At 38.4% G+C, this 22,932-nt stretch overlaps 1 protein-coding gene across 1 annotated transcript in view; it reads left to right on the top strand.

Moving 5' to 3' along the window:
* Nucleotides 1-16,296: 16,296 nt before the first annotated feature.
* hecw2b (HECT, C2 and WW domain containing E3 ubiquitin protein ligase 2b) overlaps nt 16,297-22,932 on the top strand; it is a 39,590-nt gene continuing 32,954 nt past the window's right edge. The window contains exon 1 of the mRNA XM_082163752.1: nt 16,297-16,638. Coding sequence (XP_082019878.1) covers nt 16,305-16,638 — 334 coding nt within the window. The 5' untranslated portion in view covers nt 16,297-16,304. The remainder of the gene's footprint in view (nt 16,639-22,932) is intronic.

The following is a 22,932-nucleotide window of genomic DNA, read 5'->3' on the forward strand; positions in this document are numbered from 1 at the left end:
TCTCTCGGTCACTTGGTCTATTTCCATGGCTCTTCACTGATCTTCGGAATTTAAAAATGGCGGGCGGGTGGTGCAGAGTGCAGAAGATCATTCCGGAAATGCGTAGGAGGAAACGCGATGCTATCCAGCCGACCAATCACAGATCTTGCGGTCCGCGTCGCCGCGACGCGTAGTTACATTTTTGAGGAGGTGCGCGTCAGGGTACGGCGAAGGGTACGACGTATGGTACACGTCAATGCGTATGCTACGCCGTACCTTCTACGCGCACCCGACGCAGAAGTATAAATTGGCCTTTAGAAATACATGGTTAAAGAGTATACCAATAAGCATTTATGGGAAACTAAAATATACTTTAATGTAATTTCTATTTATTTTTATTTTTTTAAATATATAACACATTTGTAATGATACATTAGCAATTTAGTACATTTACAATATATTAACTTGAATGTATATATTTAATAACATGCTACAGTTAAAATTGTAAGTCCTGTGCTTTAGTATATGTTAGTCAGTCAGCACACCAGAATAAGTGTACTTTTTTAAAATCAAAATATAATGATTTAAAAGCTTTTAATTTGACCTTATTACAAAGTGCACTTTTTAACGGTGTATTTATAAGTAGCCTTTTATTTCATTAATATTATATCTAAATAAAAAAAAATCTTTTAAGATTTGAAGTACTCTACAAGTGCACACGCAATACAATTAAGCACACCAATGAGCCTTTTACAAAAATAGAGAAAATAAATTTTTTTTTTCAGAAATACAATCTACTTCCTAATCATGTTCCCTGGAAAATGTATTTTATTTTTAAATTTATGTTTTTTCCCCCAATTGAATTTATATTGTAATAATGATGACTGCAAGTAAGGTATTTTGGTGGACAATCTATGGTCAATTTTTTGTGGCCATTAGTTTATGCAGAGCCCAGACAATTCTTCTGGAATGAGTCACAACATTTGGTTTAAATGGTCATTTCCTTTTCCTGCCAAGAGCTAATCTTGTTGAAGGAAAGGATGCATACAGCGAAGACTTGCATAATGAGGATCATTTAGATACTATGTTGTCAAGGTTAAGGTGAAAGGTTCTACCTCAGATATTCCCATTTACCCAAATAATCTAGTTAGCGTCATGGCATGTGTCGTCCCATCAGGCCGGCGTTTAGCCTGAGTGCTCTGAGGGTTCAAAGGTAAAGTCTTTCAGTGGAGGCATTAGACAGGATTTGGGAGCGCTGAGTCAGTCATCGGGAGGAAGTGCCTTGAGGTGGGGACAGGATATAAGATCATTAGCTAATGCATCTTAGGTGAGCTTCTGACCGTTCCTGGCAGAGTAACAGCCACAGGCGTCAGCGCCACAGACAGACCTGCTAAACGCTGTGGACAGCACATATCGCCCTCCCCTATTACTTTAGGCGTGTTGGCGCGGTCCAGTTGCCAGCAGTTGAAGTTATGTGGACCGTACTAACTAGACAGATGGAGGGGTAAGGTTTATGGTTGGGTGTTTAATTGTTTCTGTGCTTGTTTGGCTTTTGAAAGGTTTTATTTCTACATTTGATTGATTATGTTGTGCATTGTTAGCCTGAAGTGTACTTTCTTAAAGCGTGACAAAAGAACATTTAAACAATGATTTAGAAACTTTATTTCACCTTATTACAAAGTGCACTTTTTAAAAGTGTACTTATAAGTAGCCTTTTATTTCATTAATATATAAAAAAATAAAAAAAAAATCTGATACTGCTCCATTGGGCTGTGATTATGGGGCGTGTTTCAACCAAACCAGGAAAGAAAATGCCTCCTCACTCAATTGGATAGACCTACAACCAATCAGAGCAATGGAGTAGTGACGTATGTTCTTCATTCATCTTTCCGATCGACAAATGCCTCGATCGCGGTTCTCTGTTCCTCTTTTAAAATTAATGCGCTGTCGATATCTTCTATAACAGACGCGATGGCGGAATCTACACATCTCAATTCTCCAGCGGCAGCCATCTTTGTTGTAAACGAATTCAACCCAAGCGCTCTTTGGTGACGTGGATGATTACGTTACTGTTGATCATCTGTCCATCATCGTATAAAGCCCGCCCTGACAATTTGATTGGTCCGAACAGCTCTGGTTAGAGCATAGTTGCTCCACAACGGATCAAGTCCAGACTGAACTTCCTGACCTCAAATGTTGTGGGCGGGGCTAAGTTCGGCTGGCATCCAGGCTAGTGCATTGTGAAGAATATGAATTCCAATTGTGCGTTCAAGTCATGTCAGAAAAATCAAACTGAAGACAAAAAATTTACTGTTTAATGTTATTTTTTTGTATTATTTTTCTTTATTCATTTTCATAATAATTTCATAATGTATTTTGTGAGTCAGAGTATGTTGTACATGTGTTGCTGAGCAGAGATCTGGGATGAGCTATAGGCTATATTTTGCTTAGAGGTATGTGTAGAGGGAAGGTTCTTAACATGACAAAATTACGATTGGGATACTCTGAACTTTGGGGACGAAATATGGGGGACGCAGTGTTGCTGTTGACAGTACATTTGTTGAAATTAAATTATTTTGTTATTAAAAAAAAAAAAAAAAAACGAAGTTACAAAATATGACGGAATTGTTTAATGACAATAGAATACGTAATGATTAAGGGTGTCACGATTCTCCAAATCCTCGATTCGATTACATTTTCGATTCTAAAGTCACGGTTCGATTCGATTCTCGATTTAAAAAAAAAATAATTGAAAGCACAAGCTATGCCATTTTTAGACTTTTTTGCAATATAATAATATCTGACCTTTGTTCGCAATGTACCACACACTACATTGTCAAATTTAAAAAGTTTATTAACAACATAATGTAAGAATAACTTATATCTTCAGTCAATTGGAAACTTAAACAATATAACCTAATACCTATTATAGTCCTGGAGCTCCCTGGACTCCTCAGAGCAGTCACAGGCGAATAGCACGGCGTTTTAAATTGGGTTCCCACAGCGTTTGCAATGCAGTACGAGAGAACGTTCTCGTAAGGGAACAATTTATACTTCTGCGTCGAGTGTACGCCGTAGTGTACGTCGTAGGCTACGCACGTAGGCGACGCCGTCGTGAGCATTTATACTTCTGCGAATGTCTGTGTTGCTCTGCAGTTACACCGCCGAAACGCTAGTTGGCGCGGGTGGGTTTTAATGTTCCACTGTGTTTACATTCCTCGCGGCTGTTTTGAGTTTAGGTTTCTACGAGCAATGGCGACTGAAGGAGTCATACAGATGGCTGTATTTCCGCACTTCTTCAAGCAATCTCTCGGTCACTTGGTCTATTTCCATGGCTCTTCACTGATCTTCGGAATTTAAAAATGGCGGTCGGGCGGTGCAGAGTGCAGAAGATCCTTCCGGAAATGCGTAGGAGGAAACGCGATGCTATCCAGCCGACCAATCACAGATCTTGCGGTCCGCGTCGCCGCGACGCGTAGTTACATTTTTGAGGAGGTGCGCGTCAGGGTACGGCGAAGGGTACGACGTATGGTACACGTCAATGCGTATGCTACGCCGTACCTTCTACGCGCACCCGACGCAGAAGTATAAATTGGCCTTTAGAGATAAGGGAATGAGTACTGCGTTGCCTGCGTGCTATTTCGCTCATATCAGGTACTTCGCTTCAGTCGATTTAAACCTAAAGTCCTAAAGGCGAGTTTTCTCTGAATTTATACTCTCCAGCCACGTCCAAATTGGCGCGCTCGAGGTTAGCTGGGCGCCAAGCGCTCTCATTGAACCGCACGCCACTGCTAACTCGCCATAGATTCGTGCAGTTGCCGCAGCACAGACAATCAGCTCGCTCAGACGAGCTATGATGCTCTCGCTGTGCAGCTGCAATGCGTTTTAAAACAAAGTCTTCAATATTCTCGAGAAAAGGAGTTTTATCTATTACAGGCAAGCCGAGGTGACGTGACATATGGGGCGTGGGCGTGGCAGCCTCGACGATTCAATTTTTTTATTCGATAATCGAGATTGAGCATTAATTTCGATCGATTTCGATTTAAAATCGAAATCGTGACACCCTTAGTAATGATTAAATTTACAGCACCTGCATAAATTGAATAAAAACATAAAAAAGCAAAAACACACCTAATGCACATTCTTTATGTATGATTCACTGCTCAAGCTTGAGTTCATGTTGTTGAATTCGGAAAATGATTCAAACACAATGCGTACTAGACTAGTGCAAAGCGCTTTATACAATGTCTTCACAAAATTAAACTAAAACTCGTTTTTCTTTTTCTGTCAGGTCAACTACTGTCATGGCGGAGCAACCGTTTGATAAGAATCTTGTTGAGCGAACTTTTATCATGTTTATTAATATCTACTTGAATAGTAGCATTTGTGGTTTGATTCTCAGACATTTGAAGGTAACTTTGTTGCCCCATTTGTGTATTGATCGACACATTAACACAAGGTATCAGTGTGACACTTATTGTCTGGCAGGGATTCGCATCTGTGTTTGTGAACTTGTTTGTAAACAATAATTTTTTTTCAAGCCTTATTATAGCACTAGGCCATATCGTGATATCAATTTTATTATATATTGTGCAGTCGTAGTTCATAGGAATAGACTTTGTTGCATTGTCAAGAGTCTCTGTCACTCGTGTCGCGTGACTTTGCCAGCTGTATTGACACTATCATTATTAAAATAAAAAAAAATAACTCATCCTTTTTTGAAAGCATTAACTGATACTGAGTTTATAAAGAAAATAATCTGTTCTATTATTCATCATTCCAATAATTTCCAATAACTTATTTACTAATCTGTCTACTCTCAGCGATTGAGAGTGACTGGAGGTTTGATTTTGAGTCAAATCTGGATTAGTTCTGCAGGGATACAGACAGACCACAAAACAAAAGACTTTCACCTTGCAGATGACAAAACTTGCATGGAGGAATCCATGTGTGTATATGGTCATATATCTTGTAGCTACCAGGATATTGTCGATACCAGAAACTCTTCCGAAACCACCTAGCAACCATCCAGAATATTCTTAGTGTTATTTTAGTATTATTTAGTATTTATTAAGTATCATTTATTTACCAATAATTAGATTTATTAGTATAAAAGCTATATTTTATTTTCATATATATTTTCAGGTTTAATTTTATAGTTTAATTTGAGTAATAATTGCTTAATTGCAAGTTTTTTACTTGATTTTTTTCATCTAATATTTATATATATTTTTTAATCATTATTTAAATGATTGAAAAATAGTTTTGTTTTAGTTAACAATAACAACACTGTCTCTAGCTTTGTAACGTCAGCTATTACAAATCACAATTTCGATACATAGGGTATAAATTTAGACATATAATCCTAAAATATAATTAATTTGTACAAAATAAAGCATACAAAAGAGGATAAACTGTTTATTCATTTGAGAAAGATAAAGTGCATGACAGTAATCCAAAAAGAAAAGAGAGACATATGCGGTGTAGTTTGGGAAAAAACATGTTAGGAAGAAATTACAGCGTAATGAAAAATATGAGTAGGACAGGTGGAGGAGGCAGAGATGAAATGTGAGATGCTGCCGACTGGAGCCTGTGCAGTTGTGTTTGTGTTAGTGAAGAGAGAGAGAGAGAGAGAGAGAGAGAGAGAGAGAGAGGGAGGGGCAATCAGGCCACAGAAATGAGATGAGACCGGCGCGGTAATACAGGGATTAATAGAAGCATTCTGTCACCGCTAAATCCACCCATTCACCCTCTAATCCTCGCCCAGCGATCAGACGCACACCTACTGTATGTGTGCCAGTTAGCGTGCTAGCCTGTAGGATGTGGAAGCAGACATGTTGCCAATGAGCTGAAGTATACATTGATTTGTTTATTAAAAGTTTGGGGAGATTGACCTTCTGACCTACTGAAAAAACTTAGGTATAGTATCTATCTATCTATCTATCTATCTATCTATCTATCTATCTATCTATCTATCTATCTATCTATCTATCTATCTATCTATCTATCTATCTATCTATCTATCTATCTGTCTGTCTGTCTGTCTCTCTGTCTGTCTCTCTGTCTATCTATCTATCTGTCTGTCTGTCTGTCTGTCTGTCTGTCTATCTATCTATCTATCTGTCTATCTGTCTGTCTGTCTGTCTCTCTGTCTGTCTCTCTGTCTATCTATCTATCTATCTGTCTATCTATCTATCTATCTATCTATCTATCTATCTATCTATCTATCTATCTATCTATCTATCTATCTATCTATCTGTCTGTCTGTCTGTCTGTCTGTCTGTCTGTCTGTCTCTCTGTCTGTCTCTCTGTCTATCTATCTATCTATCTATCTGTCTGTCTGTCTGTCTGTCTGTCTGTCTGTCTGTCTGTCTGTCTGTCTGTCTGTCTGTCTGTCTGTCTGTCTATCTATCTATCTATCTATCTATCTATCTATCTATCTATCTATCTATCTATCTATCTATCTATCTATCTATCTATCTATCTATCTATCTATCTATCTATCTATCTATCTATCTATCTATCTATCTATCTATCTATCTATCTCATCTTTAAAGACAGACCTTCTGTAAGCGACGTGGTTGTTAATTGATGGAAAAAGCTTTTGTTGAAGCCATCTGTCAGCATTGTTTAAACTTTTTATTTTATTTTTTTATATAGTAATCATGTTTAACAGTGGTAAGCCTGGTGGGAAACTACATTACCCATGATTCTGCAAAAAAATCTACATCATTCAGAGAATCACGAGAAGTAAATTGCGCCAAAATAACTCTTATTGCGAGTGGCATAGAGTCAGTTTCCCTACGCTCTCAAATTACTTAAATATTTGTATAAATATGCAACTATTCATGGACTGCAGTGCTTTCGCTCGTTGAAGACTTTTTTTGCGTCTAATGTTGTGATTCACCTTAGCTGGTTTGTTTGGTTCATGGCTTATAAGTCTTTAAGACTTTTTAAGATCCCTGTTGGAAAAATACTTCTGGAAATAAGCTGAAAAAGTGTGTGAGCACTGTTGACCTCATGTTGGTGTTTCCAAGATGGCCACCTTATGAAATAGTCTTTGCTTCTAATCTACAGAAAAGTAGCTAATCTGAGATAAGATAAGTGCCATCCTTTAGATGAAAGTAGTTACGTTACAAGATTCTGAAGCTACTTATAATTTTTATAAGTAGAAAATGTTATAAATGATAAAAAACAATTATATAGTATTTTGTTTTTAAAAAAACAGTAGTTCTCTAAAAAGGGTACAAAGTTTTTTTAGTTTTTGTTGGTATATTGTTTTTTTGGTGATTTTTGCCTTTTATTGTGACAGGACAGTATAGAGTTGACAGGAAACGAGGTGGGAGAGAGACGGGGGACGGGATCGGGAAAGGTCCACGAGCCGGGACTCGAACTCGGGCCGCCCGAGCGCAACGGCGCTACATGTCGCCGCGCTGACCACGAGGCCATCGGCGCCGACGAAAGGGTACAAAGTTAAACTACATTAAATAGTGAAATTTTAACATTGTAGCATATGTAGTGTTAAGTTACACACTTCCACTGCTGGTTTGTCATTGGTGGACTCTCGTGTTTAAACCAAAAACAGAAACTGTGTAAATGTAGCTTGCTTTTAAATAGATTCAAAGTCCTGCTCTGTGTATTCATGGCATTTGTGGGACATCAGGAAAATTACTGACCTAGTTTTTCTTAAAACTTCACCCTTCTGATGGCATCCCAGCAATCTTAGCAGGGAGTGCACTCTGGTGTGAAGATCTCCTGCTGACCATCACATCAGAGGAGAATAATAAATGAGAGAGATCTAACACTGGTAGTGTGAATCTCCTCTTGATCTTATTTAGTTTCACCTGCTACCAGGACCAACACTTACCCTGATGCTCTCAGAGCAATCCGAGACTAATTGGTGAGTTCAAGAGGAAATGAAAGGCACAATGGGAGGGTCGATGCAATTGGAGTGGAATTTTTTGAAGGTTCACTGTATGTATTTCTTCATTTAACCTCCGTAGTTCTCGTCAGTGTTTGTATTTGTAAAGAAGAGCTTTTGTGTTGTTAAAGGGTTAGTTCACCCAAAAATGAAAACTCTGTCAGTAATTATTCACCCTCATGTTGTTCCAACCCCGTAAGACTTTCGTTCATCTTCGGAACACAAATTAAGATATTTTTGATGAAATCTGAGAGCCGGGTAGGTAATCGATATCTGCCAGCCCAGAAAAGTTAGTAAAGACATCGTTAAAATAGTCCAAGTGACTACAGTGGCTCAACCTTAAGTTTATCAAGTGACAAAAATACTTTTTGTGAAAAAAAAAAGAAAACGATTTTGTGTTGTTAAAGGGAACACAGCATTGTTTTGGATGTTCGGTAAGTTCTGTCAGGAAATATACATAATAAAAGCCGACCAATCAGGTTGTTAACATATCCCTATGCCTTTAGATTCAGTGTTAAAATGGCAATGTGAACGCTAAGGTTTTTGGTCCAGACCAAACAAACCAAGTGAACCAAACTACAAGTGTGAACACATCCTAATTGTGCAGTTCTTGGTCAGATTGTGTGAAAATGTGGACCAGTCATGCTCAAACATCTGGCTCTGCAAGACTAGAGAATTGCTGAATGTTCTCCTAAAATGCTGTTTTTAGATGAGCTCTCCAGAACCATGGAGGTATAAAATTGGGTTTCCAAACTGACTGGCTCCAGATAATTTTCTCAGGTATAAAAGCCCACTCGTCTCAACGTGTTACGACGCTTCTCACTGTCTGCTGTTGTAAAATGGAGCAGTCGCTCCTCTGAGGATTTGCTCTGACAGCGGCATACAGACGAGCTGTTGAAGTAATGATGAAAAGTTTCATCGGAAGCTTTGTGCAACTGTGATGAGGGCTAATTTTAGCAGTAAGAAAAGGTGAGGACAGAAAAAAATGTAATATCTGATGGTGTCATGAGCATAACCAGTTGGCATGATGTGTGAAAAACCATGGTGAATGTAATCTGTATATCAAACAGAAAGAGAGGAAAATGCTTTTTACAACTAAACTGGCTTTTTTTAGTGTATGGAAGTGTAGAATATACTTAAGAAATGAATCACTGTGAATCATTATTGACTGATTAATAGGTGAGAAAAGCTTTAAATAAAAGAGATAAAATAAAAATGGAGTATTTATGGACTGTAACCATAGCATGAACGATCCCTTCAGAGTAAGACTACAAACACTTATGCTTCACGGAAAGGTAAACATACTTCACCTGTCACCCCTCAACCTCCCTTCTTCCTGTTTTTATTGATAGTGACATTTCCCAGGAAAGTTCCTTGCTGTCACACTTTTAAACAATGCAGCAGAAATGTGTGGGAGAGAGCGAGTGAACAGCATGGCCGTTACATAAGCACCAGACCGCCCAGTGGGACCTTCTCAACTCCTGCTCAACAGACACACTTGTCCTTTTTTTTTAACACTAACACTTATTCAGCAGCGTGTTCAGATGGTAAACTAAACTGGTATCAGAAATATTAGTACACTACCGTTCAAAAGTTTGGGGTCGGTAGGATTTTAAGTCTCCAATGCTCATCAAGGCTGCATTTATTTGATCAAAAATACAGTAAAAATAGTAATATTGTGAAATATTATTACAATTTAGAAATAACTGTTTTCTATTTTTGAATGTATTTTAAAATATGATTTATTATTGTTATGGCAAAGCTGAATTTTCAGCATCATTACTCCAGTCTTCAGTGTCACATGATCCTTCAGAAATCATTCTAATATGCTGATTTGCTGCTCAAGACACATTTCTTCTTATTATTATTATCAATGTTGAAAACTTGTGCTGCTTGATATTTTTGTGGAAACCGTAATCCTTTTGTATTCGGGATTCTTTGAAACCGCGTTTATTTGAAACAGTAAAGACATTTATAATGTTACAAAAGATTTGTCACTTTTAATCAATTTAATGGATCCTTGCTGAAGTATTAATTTCTTTAAAAAATCTTACTGACCCCAAACATTTTAATGGTAATGTGTGTCATGCTAAAATACTTTAACGGAACACGCCGACTTTTTGGGACTTTAGCTTATTCACCGTATCCCCCAGAGTTAAAGGATTAGTTCACCCCAAAATGAAAATTTCCTAATAATTTACTCACCCCAATGCCATCCAAGATATCCATGTCTTTCTTTCCTCAGTGGGAGAGAAATTATGTTTTTTGAGGAAAACATTTCTGGATTGAGCTGATCAACAAACGGACAGGGAACTATGTCATCACGTTGAAAGGTCGCGCCGGCGCCGGCGGAAGTACCGCCCCACTGTTTACAACGCGACCGTACGTAGGAGGATAGTTCAAATAGTATTGTTTGCTATTATATATATAGTAATTGTATTCAGTGAATATGAATATGAATAGTATATGAATAACATTCTGATGAATATGAATAGTAGTTCAAATAGTATTGCCGGCGCCGGCGTGACCTTTCAACGTGATGACGTAGTTCCCTGTCTGTTTGTTGATCAGCTCAATCTGAACTATTGAAGGTAAAAAGTCTATAAATTATATATATTTTTTGAAAATGACCTATCGTTTCGCTAGATAACAACCTCTTCTTCAGCTGTGATCGCGTACAGCCCGTTTAAACACTTCAAATACTTTTGAAACTTCATTGATTTGGACTTAAAAACGATGGTCACCAATGAAGTCCATTGTTAGAAGAAAAATCCAGAAATGTTTTCCTCAAAAAACATAATTTCTCTCCCACTGAGGAAAGAAAGACATGGATATCTTGGATGGCATTGGGGTGAGTAAATTATTAGGAAATTTTCATTTTGGGGTGAACTAATCCTTTAAGTCCATACATACCCTTTTCATCTCCGTGCGTGCCGTAACTGTGTCTGACTACCGCTAGCCTAGCTTAGCACAAAGACTGGAGGTAAACGGCTCCGGCTAGCATACTGCTCCCAATAAGTGACAAAATAATGCCAATATTTACATGTTGTGATTTGTATAGTCACAGTGTGTACAAATAACAAGGTCACATGAGACACAGCCATCTTCTAACCGTATACATACTGGGAACTATATTCTCAGAAGGCGAAGCACTGCTACTTCTGCGGAGTGATTTACTCCAACTCTGAGCGAACTCTCTGCTCCTCACCACAGGGATTCTCAGGTGCAACTCCGCCCAAGTAACGGCTTTCTTCTTCCACTAGGGGTTTAGGCGTCACGCCATTTGTTTCCAGGCGGACCAATAAAGAACTCGACACAAACGTCTCCCAGACATCCTGCAGAATTCAATCAATCAGATCGCGACTTCGAACCTCCTGAAGTGTTTCCAGAAAAGTGTGCCATATGCATCGAACGTTCAGCCAACGGTCCGTGGGCGTGACGTCTGAGGCTGAGACTACATGTCAACTAACTCTCAGAGTATTACTAGACCGTTAGTAGACTGTCAGGTTGAGGTTAATTGATATGTTGCTGCAAAGTTACTTATAGTCAGTAGAATGTTTGTTGAGGAGCATCAGAATAAAATGTTAGCAGATATTAAGCAGACAGTCTACTAATACTCTAATGAGAGTTAGTAGACATGTTGATGCAAAGTTACTTAGTAGAATGTCTAATGTGGACTATCAAAAAAGCATAACCACACGTCAAAGAAAGGCGAAAAAAAAGATCAGGAGATATTTTAGTTTACAGCATCTGACATGTGACTATTTGTAGCATTGCTGCAGTATCACTGAGCTTTAACGTTTCTCTCCAGAGTATTTAGTAAGGCTGTGCACCAATTTTGTCATGATTTACTCATGCTTTTACAAAACCCATATGACTATCCTTTTTTCCCCCCTGAAGAATGTATTCATTGCTGTTTGCCGTACAATTACAATATAATGGGACTGGAGCTTTCAAGCTTCAGAATAGACAGAAAAGCACCATAGACATTTCCTATCACAAATGCTATATTTCAAGTCTTCTGCTGTCAATTTAAGAAATTTTTCACTGAAAATCTTTCCTTACAGTGAGCTTTTAACCTCTGCAATCATTCATAGAAAGAAAAGAACTTTCAAAAGAATGATTTGTTCACGAATTACTACATCTTTCTTGAACGATCATGAATGCACCAAGGAGAGCAAACCCGGGCGTCAAAATTTCCAGTGAATAATGACAATTTTGCTCTGTTTCGCACACAAAGCTATTGTAAGACTTGGGACTTAGGATATACCAAATTCCCTTATATCACACCACCTTTATGACACTTTTAGGGTGTCATACTTTTATGGTTCTCATTTTGGAGCTTGACAGCACCAGTCCTCATGTGCTTTGATAATATCCTAAATGTTCTAAAATCCTTTGTGTTCCACAGAAGAAAGATAGTCTTACGGGTTTAAAATAGCATGATGAGTAACTGATGCCATTTTTGGGGAAATATCTACACCAATCAATTCTAAACCTAGCCGTATTAACAATATTTCTCTACAGATGTCATTAAAATGTGATGTTTATGATCCAATGCCTTGCTTGTGTTCATATGCCGTATCTGATATATGGTTTTCATTTGTCTTCTCTCTCTCGCTGTCTGTCTGCGCTGTAGTTATGCAAGTTCCACTGTACCGTCTGATCTCGATCATATTTTATCTCCCGAGTTTCATCGCTTTCTCTTCTGTTTCTTAATTTCTCCATCTGTCTTCGTTTCTCTCCATTCTCTGCATCTGATAATTGGATCCATATTAAACCATCGCACAGCAATTTAACAAAACGGCTTTACTCTGTCAAAAGCAAACCACTTGTGGTGAAATTGAAAGCATAAAATGCAAACTTATTTTCATTTTTCAGAAGTTCGCACTAAGTGATCTTTTTATATGCAACATCTACTGTTAATGTTCTTTTTACAGGAAAATACAGTGGTGTACATTAGATGCAATGGCATAGTACATTGATATATAGTATATAACATGAGACTGATCGATTACCACATTTATGTACTATGGTATTTACTTTAAAACGTGGTATTGTGATGGGTCAGTGTCTGTAGACTGCCCTACAGACACAGCGAGACCGCTTGTGGCTGTGTACGGGATGATTTTGGCAGTGGTATAGAAAGCTCTTGTGTTTGGTCGGTGGCCAGGACGTGCTGAGGAAAGCTGGGCATGCCACATCGCTCGCTGTTTCACACCCTTATGGAAACCTGCATAGACAACTCAAGCAGAAAGAGCTAATTTAGGAGCTGCACGCTTATCTAAGCTTGAAAGGAGGGCTGACTGTGAGAGAGATGATGTGAGGGAAAATGGGAGAAGAATGGTGATATACAGTAAGAAAGAGGTTTACAGAAGGATTACACAGTGATGCCGATGGGCAGTATTTAGATTTTTTTCTTTTTCTTTGTGTCAATCAATATGAATCTTTTTGCTGTTACCATTGATTTTGAAATTTAACCAAATTAAAATATATTTATTGTTGGCAGATTTAATATACACTACTGTTCAAAAACTTGGGGTCTGTATGATTTTTGTTTTGTTTTTGAAAGTTATCTTATGCACAACAAGACTGTTTTTTTTTTTTTTAACCAGAAATGCAATTAAAACCGTAATATTGTGAAATATTATTACAATTTCTATTTTAATATATTTTAAAATACAGTTTATTCTTGTTATGGTTGAGCTAAGTTTTCAGCATCATTACTCCAGTCTTCAGTGTCACATGATCCTTCAGAAATCATTCTAATATGCGGGTTTTCTGCTATGGAAACATTTCTTATCATTATCAGTGTTGAAAACAGTTGTGCTGCTTGCTTTATATTTTTTTGTGGATTCTTTGATGAATAGAAAGTTTAAAATAACAGCATTCATTTGAAATAGAAATCTTTACTGTCAATTCTGATCAATTTCTGATCCCAAAATTTTGAATGGTAGTGTAGGTTTTTTTGATGCTGATATTGAGAGCCTAAGTCCCTCCCCTTCCGGTTGACCACCATGGGACCTTAATTCTGAAAAATATTGTATGGTAGTCAATGGCGAGAGACAACAAATATTTTGATCTCGTTTGAATTGTGCCCTGAATTACACTTATGATGTTTGTCAATTTAAAAGATACATTTTAAAGTCAAGAAAGTCGCAGTTTGATGTAAAACTGTTGAGGTATAAGACTCTGAAAATACGTAATTACAAAGACTACAAACCCAAAAGGCGCACATGTGACGTCATACCTTTTTTCTCAATGAATGAAGCTAACTTTACTGAAGCTAACGTCTGTCATTTTTTCTATAGTCTTACGTTATAATCGTAACGTTACGCCGTCATGCCTGAGTGTTTTGTACCAGACTGCACACATACGAGCAACGGATGGTGACGTACATAGAGCGAGACGAGAGATGTAGTTCATTGAGCGATTTTCACATAAAACTAAATGTTACTCTTCTGTTTTATGACAAACTGCGACTTTCTTGACTTTCATAATTATCTTTTAAATTGACAAACATCATATGTGTAATTCAGGGCACAGTTCAGACGGAATAAAAAGATAAGTTGTCTCTCGCCATTGACTACCATACATATTTTTTCCGACATAAGGTCCCATGAGCCGGAAGCGGAGGGGCGGGACTTAGGCTCTCTATTAAGAAAGCAGATTCGTTATGAATACAAATGTACCTGTCTTTTGTCCATCATAAATTGATCGGATTGTGAAAAGTGGTCTATATGTGAAAAAGGAGCGGGTTTGGCAACAGCAAGTTGTTACAATTTGGTGATAGATCATGCAACAAATGTTTAGCTTATGTTAAACTGATGAATCATTGTCCTCAACTTCATTGTGATAAATGTATAATTTATAAACACAATCTGTTTTTCTACCTATTTACCCCTCTTGCTTTTTTCCCTTTTCTTTTAGGGATCATTTGTCCTCCATTTACGGCCACTGGCATATGTCCCATTAACCAAACCCCAGCGTGGACTCGAACCCTGTCTCAATCCATCTCCTGGACCTGAAGGCAAAGCGGAGATCAGATTCCTTACATCACAAATCCAGTTCTTACTACCATCTTGGCTACTACAAATGGACAGGAAAAATCCACCCTGCATTAAACGAAAGGAAGTAGTAATGCCCATAGCAGATGATTTGGATGGAAACTGCTATGATACTGAGAAATATATTCAGTTTATTCTCGTTTTTCAATGCTTTAATCCCTCTGAGACTCTAAATATGGACCTTTGAGATTCCTGACTGGTATCCGGCAGCTTTTCTTTTCTGGTTTGGATGCTTATTTGATACCTCAACGGCGTAAACTCAAGTCTGTTGGGTATTTTAGAAGTGGGTTATGTAATCGCCTTTTTAGATGCCAAACCCCAGAGAACTTGAAGAAGGAGAAAATATCATCAGCTAGTGCTGTGAGTGGGTTTGTCGGCCCGTTTGGGCCTAAACCCAAACCTCAGCTTTTTTTTAAAGGCCATTTGGCACCCAGAAACGATCTCTGCATGATCTCCACCATTCATTGATTGTGGACTTTTGAAAGATCTGACTGGCATTAAATGCTCTTTGAGTTGAGATTTGGAGGCCCAGCAAATCCTCAATCATCTGGATTGGATGTGTTTAAGGTCGCAAACCCAAGATTGTTATGAATTTCGGAAATCAAATTTATATAGTCATCATTTTAGTTGTTACTGCTGCTTCTAGAGAATTTAAGGAAGAAGAGAACTTGTGCTGACTAGGGCTTGTTGGTATTTCTTGGGCCTAACCCAAATCTAACCTTGTTTTAAGGCCATTTTCCACCCAGAAACTAACTCCGTATGACCTCCACCATTCCTCAAAGACTTTGAAAATGAACACTTGAGAGATCTGACTGCCATTAGATGCTCTTTGAGTTGAGTTTTGGTGGCCCAGCAAACCCTCAATCTTTTGGATTAGATGTGCTTAAAATACCTTGAGGTCGTAAACCCAAGTTTGTTATGAATATCTTAAGTTAAATTCTGTGTCTTTACTTCATATTAGATGCCACCACCACTTCCAGAGAACTTAAGGAAGGAGAAAGCTTCCACCATCTAGGGCTTGTTGGCACGCCTTGAGCCCAAACCCAATCCCACCCCCTTTCCCCCCTTTTTTTGGCCATTTGGCTCCTATTTCTTACCTCCATCTAATCCCGACCTCCACCATTCGCCCCTCGCTGGCCACGGCAGTCCTCCCTCCCCGTTCCCGCCCCCACCATCCCCCTCCTCATCACCCAACCTCTTCACCACACCACACTCCCCATCACCCAACCTCTTCACCACACCACACTCCCCATCACCCAACCTCTTCACCACACCACACTCCCCATCACCCAACCTCTTCCCCACACCACACTCCCCACCCCTCCACCCAAGTCACCATGGCAACCGGCACTACCACCACCGCCCGTGAACATCTCCTAGTGGTGCGGAGGCGCACCCCTCACATGCGCTACACGTTGAGCCCGGAAAACCTCCGCAGCCTTTCGTCGCATGGTGGCTCTGCCAATGGGGCGAGCTCTAGAGGAGGAGCACCTGAACCGATGGGCCTGCAGCGGGCCAACAGTGACACCGACCTGGTGACGTCGGATAGTCGTTCCTCTTTAACCGCCTCTACGTACCAGTTCACACTTGGGCGAGGGCAAAACCTGGTCATCTCTTGGGACATCAAGGAGGAGGTGGATGCCACAGACTGGATTGGGCTGTACCAAATTGGTAAGATGTTTTGGGGTGTGGGGAAACTCTCTATTGAAAGTATTTAATTATATTACTTTTAAGGAAGGTAAACTTATATTTACTTACCGTTACTTCCCTCATTCCATCATTTTAGACAATCAGGTCGTTCCGGTCAAAACGAACGGCATTGGTTAAGCTAATGTTGTGACGCTCAAACAAGCAGATTGCTGTTCCATTTGTTGCCAGTAGAAGTGCAGAAATTGCAGAATTGCAGCTTGAAGTGAAGTGATGTGGAGAAGGCTTTGTCTCCTCAAAATAGCAGGCCTAATTTTTCATGCAGAGAATGTAGCCTGTAGACATTGTGATTGCAGTTTAGACAGTTTTGTGTCAAAAGAGACCTTAGTTTGACACATTGCACCACTCATTTGTGTAGACTAGATGTCATGCACACTGTTTGGGCCAACATGACTACATATAGTGTACATTTTGAAGTCAGCATGAAATGTTGTTTGCAACACATTTTACTTCCATAATCTGAAGTATTTCTGACTAAAACCAAGCACAATTGTGCTAATTTTGATTTAAAGTCACATTACATAATTTGTAATGCGTTATTTGCCCATAATTTGCTTTGAATATTCTCTAGATAATCTTATGTCTTCATTTAAAGATATTTGCTTCTAAGTTTTTCCATCAGGGGTTCATTTTGATTGGGTTAAAGGTCAGATTTGTCTGTGTTTAAATCCTGTTTTGACAGATACATTATTAGGGTTTGGAAATAGCCGAGTGAGAGAAAACCATATCTGGTCTGAAAAAGATGGATGAATGATGGAAAAAGATTATTCTCTCTGTTGCCGCTCCATTGAGCTGGACAGGCTGTAACCCAGAAGTGGGCGGTATGACCAAACTCTTATTGTGTCAAATGAGTAATTTTATATAATAGTAACGGTATAGTACATTGCAATATTTCAACCCCAATTTATATGAATATTTATATGTATTTTTAGATGTAATCAAGTAAATTAAATATTAAACATATGAATGCTTCTTCATATCATTTGATTTACTTTTTGGGGGCTTTATTTGGACTTTATTTATTTAACTCTTATCTGTCTTACTCTTATCTGTATGACCTTAAATGAGTATTTAGTTATTTATTTATGAGCATCCCTACTCCCATTATAATCAACAAAGCTGTGTATCACACCATAAGTAATATAGCAGAAACCAGACATTTCTACCATTGCATGGTAAATACTGTCACAAAGACTGTAAGTGAATGAGCAAATGAAACCAGATAAACTGCTGACTCTGTTATTCACTGGCTTTAATTGCACCATGTCATCAGCTACATTTTATCTCGTCTTCTCCTCCGCACTTGCACTGATGGTTGAATCTAATTACTCAGCATTATTGTAGATGCTTTTGAGAGCCCATAACCGCCGTAGTTTTGATTTGTAGAGGAGAAGTGGGAGGACTAGCGTCCCATGAGAATGATGAGATGCCAACCAACCATGAAAAAGCTCAACCCACCAGTATCCCTAGATACAGACTAGCTGAGCAACTGCAATACAATTAACCATTCACTGACTTGCAATGAACTATACACACATTTGTTACGTTTGGAGACATTACTCTTTTATCATTTTGGATAATTGCAGGTAAAGTGGACACATTTGATTTCCCTTTTCCACTGTATTAGTGTAGTGATGGTTAGCTATTTAAAATTAATTAGCTAACCATACAAATTAAATTAAATATTGTGTGAGAGGCAAATCCATTTGGCATCATATTCTTAAATAACACCAGTGACTAAATGATCAGAAAGTGCTGTAAATTTTGAAATATTTGGATCTGTCTTTCTGGGTCTAATGCTTTTAAAGTTATGTTTGAAGTTTTCTTTCTTGCACAAGAAAGAAAAAATTATACTTCATAAAATTTAATCAGCTAAAGAAAAGCATTAGCTTGAATCAAATGGATCAAAACCGCTTCAGTAATACTATCTCTATAGATTTGGCTTCTTGGAAGTGGGAATTTAGTGGTGCAAGTTACAGCAATGATACCTTAAATTGTGCAGCTCGTGTGCTGTTACTTTTATGTGATTTTGTCTTTTGTTTTGCAAATGGTTAACAGCCAAAAAGTAACTTGGAGGGGCACGGGTTATCTAGGGATCGAATATTGATATCATAAAACCCCTCAAGCACCCACAAAAGCATGCAATCATTACTCATGGATTATTTAGAAATAGTAAAAATATTGTTTATATGAGATTTCATGATTTAGTTGACATAAAAATTTGCTTTTTGCTAGCTTATTCTTAAAGATAGATGTAAATTATTATATACAAGCGTAAGTAATCTGTTATGTGGGATGAGCACAGGTCTGTTTGACAGTCTTGGTCAGTGAAAGCCGATCTCTACTACAGCCGGCTTCATGGGGCCATCGATCAGGCCAGGGGGAATGTCCCAGAGAAAGGCCTCCACTGAGGGATTGTGCCCGTCATCGATCCACTCAGATCCTCTGGAGTTTCATTCATAGTCTTATGTTCCCCGTGGGACTGACCAAAGGCCTGATTCATGACCTGTGCTACACACTAACAGAACAACTGCCTTAATATGAAATGTTTTATATGATAAAAAAAAATGACCAAACAATGACCAATAGTTTGATTTGGCTGATTTTATGTATTTATTTTAAAACAGTAATACAAAAATTTATCTCATGAGTTTTATATGTATTCAGTCATTTTTGTTAAAAAGATGTCCATCACAAAATCTATACCAACAACACACTTGGTCAAATCTCAGCCCAAAGTAAAAAATATATATTTTCCATTAAGAGATTAAAGCCTGTTTTTAATTAGTATTTTATTTTTTTATTTTTTTTGCATTATGACAACATTCGTGGCAAATTAAGCAAATTTTCCTTACTTTTACTTAATTGGACAAAAATAAAAAGAGGTCAAGTAAATGTCAATACAAAGTAAATCTCTTTATACTGTGCATAAATATGATATTAATTGTTCTACTGCTTTTTTATGCTGGTTTAAATAACTAAAAGGAACATTTGTTCGTCCAAAAAATGTCCTTCGTAAAACGTCTAGGCACGTTACGTTAATTATCATTTGAGGGCAAAATGTGCTGAATTGTCATGAAAATGTCCTGAAATAATGAAAAAGAATCAAAATGGCGTTACAACATTTTCCTTTCTTCATGAAACATATTATTTTATGTACAGTATACAGTGGGGAGAACAAGTATTTGATACACTGCCGATTTTGCAGGTTTTCCCACTTACAAAGCATGTAGAGGTCTGTAATTTTTGTCATAGGTACTCTTCAACTGTGAGAGATGGAATCTAAAACAAAAATCCAGAAAATCACATTGTATAATTTTTAAATATTTAATTAGCATTTTATTGCATGACATAGGTATTTGATCACCTACCAACCAGTAAGAATTCCGGCTCTCACAGACCTGTTCGTTTTTCTTTAAGAAGCCCTCCTGTTCTCCACTCATTACCTGTATTAACTGCACCTGTTTGAACTCGTTACCTCTATAAAAGACACCTGTCCAATCAAACAGACTTCAACCTCTCCACAATGGCCAAGACCAGAGAGCTGTGTAAGGGGGTTTTATCAGGGATAAAATATTAGACCTGCACAAGGCTGGGATGGGCAAGCAGCTTGGTGAGAAGGCAACAACTGTTGCCGCAATTATTAGAAAATGGAAGAAGTTCAAGATGACGGTCAATCTCCCTCGGTCTGGGGCACCATGTAAGATCTCACCTCGTGGGGCATCAATGATCATGAGGAAGGTGAGGGATCAGCCCAGAACTACACGGCAGGACCTGGTCAATGACCTGAAGAGAGCTGGGACCACAGTCTCAAAGAAAACCATTAGTAACACACTACGCCGTCATGGATTAAAATCCTGCAGCGCATGCAAGGTCCCCCTGCTCAAGCCAGCGCAGAGGAGGAATGGGAGAAGGTCATGTGGTCTGATGAGACAAAAATAGAGCTTTTAGGTCGAAACTCCACTCGCCATGTTTGGAGGAAGAAGAAGGATGAGTACAACCCCAAGAACACCATCCCAACCGTGAAGCATGGAGGTGGAAACATCATTCTTTGAAGATGCTTTTCTGCAAAGGGGACAGGACGACTGCACCGTATTGAGGGGAGGATGGATGGGGCCATGTATCGCGAGATCTTGGCCAACAACCTCCTTCCCTCAGTAAGAGCATTGAAGATTGGTCGTGGCTGGGTCTTCCAGCATGACAACGACCCGAAACACACAGCCAGGGCAACTAAGGAGTGGCTCCGTAAGAAGCATCTCAAGGTCCTGGAGTGGCCTAGCCAGTCTCCAGACCTGAACCCAATAGAAAATCTTTGGAGGGAGCTGAAAGTCCGTATTGCCCAGCGACAGCCCCGAAACCTGAAGGATCTGGAGAAGGTCTGTATGGAGGAGTGTGCCAAAATCCCTGCTGCAGTGTGTGCAAACCTGGTCAAGAACTACAGGAAACGTATGATCTCTGTAATTGCAAACAAAGGTTTCTGTACCAAATATTAAGTTCTGCTTTTCTGGTGTATCAAATACTTATGTCATGCAATAAAATGCAAATTAATTACTTAAAAATCATACAATGTGATTTTCTGGATTTTTGTTTTAGATTCTGTCACTCACAGTTGAAGAGTACCTATGTTCAAAATGACAGACTTCTACTTTGTAAGTGGGAAAACCTGCAAAATCAGCAGTGTATCAAATACTTGTTCTCCCCACTGTATATGTATATATTTAGGTTCCTATAAATTCATTTATTTTTAACACTTTTAACACTTTCAGATAAACAAGAGTCATAGACAGCTGTAAATTGTCTGTTATTTCTGTCCTTTTATTGTCACATTAGTTAAGTGTGTTAACTGTATTACATTTAACATTAAATATTGCATTATGTACTGGTCTTATTGTTGATGATGTGCTCAGAATATGTCCTGATTTTTTACAGTAAAGCATTTAGCTGGTTTTTCTGGGAAACTGGATGATGCAAGGCACTGCTGGAGTCAGAGATGATCGATTTTTACGTGAGTCATGTGACACGCGGGGTGAATTGTGGGGTTTTGTAGACGTTCAGGAACAGAGGCCCAGTGTCAGCGCTGTGATATAGTTTCAGATGAGCTGCTGTAGATCACAGTAGACAAGGCTGGTCTATTCACTGAGGGTCTGACTGAATAAAGAGCCTCTCGAAATGACTGCTCACAGGCTGCTATCACACCGAGAGACAAACACGAGCTGTAAACCTTTCTTCAGAGGAATCTCACTTCTGAATGCCCCTTTCTTCTTCATGATTCATTTTATTAATGTTTGGAAATGCATACCGGCAGGTCCATTCTCTGATATACACTCAATTAGTTTTCAATTGTCTTGCTCAAAGGTTTCTCTTTCATAGCTCAGGAGATTCAATGGAGTTAAAGTTAAGTATATCTTTCCTTATTGGATGTGACCTCAGAGTCTGACACTATTATGGACATTTGTGCAAATGGATTCTGGATCAAATTGTGCTGCTTGTTAGTTTTTCTGAATGCATAGATGGAATCTTTCTTTGAACTGTATTTAACACATGAAATATATAGCTTGCAGCTAGAAAAGTAAAAATTAAGTTTCACAAGCACTTTTATTCTTGTAATAATAGAGAAATTAAAAAAAATTTGTGAAAAAAACAAAAAGTATAACTTTATGTCAAATTGATTTTGTATCTTTATATTAGGTCACACTGCATCCAATTCTGCTTTGCTTGTCAAATCCAATCTTTAGATTTACTGTCTAGACTGTGCTGAAATCGGATCCGGAAAGTTTATTTTTTCCCAGTACATCTGACGTTAAATGTATGCTGCATCCCGAATTAATAACTTGAAATCAAATCCTTTCCAAACATCTTATTTTATATTTTCAAATCGCATACAATAGTAGTCAGAACAAGTCTGCTTGAAATCAGATTCCTTAATTATTATAATTTTTTTTCGGCAACTGGACAGATTTGACTCACTCATTCGGGTCTTAATAAGGCCTAATTCCACCTAATTCAGACTGATTGCTTAATTGGGAGATTTGTCATTAGATGTTATTCTCTCTTTTGTTCGGAGACGGGTTGTCCTGAACCAGAGGGCAGAAAGGAGAAGAAGATTCACTGAGAGATAATCAGTGGGTCATTGGGTCTCTGGTTTATGTGGCTGTATTGATTAGACAAGCTCAGACTGGAAACTGAAGCTAATGTGCTCATGGACTCATGGGTTCACCCTCAGTGCTCTGAATCCTGTAGCTCTGAATCGGCCAATCA

The sequence above is a fragment of the Leuciscus leuciscus genome, assembly GCF_965113295.1.
Source record: "Leuciscus leuciscus genome assembly, chromosome: 3".
Lineage (NCBI taxonomy): Eukaryota > Metazoa > Chordata > Actinopteri > Cypriniformes > Leuciscidae > Leuciscus > Leuciscus leuciscus.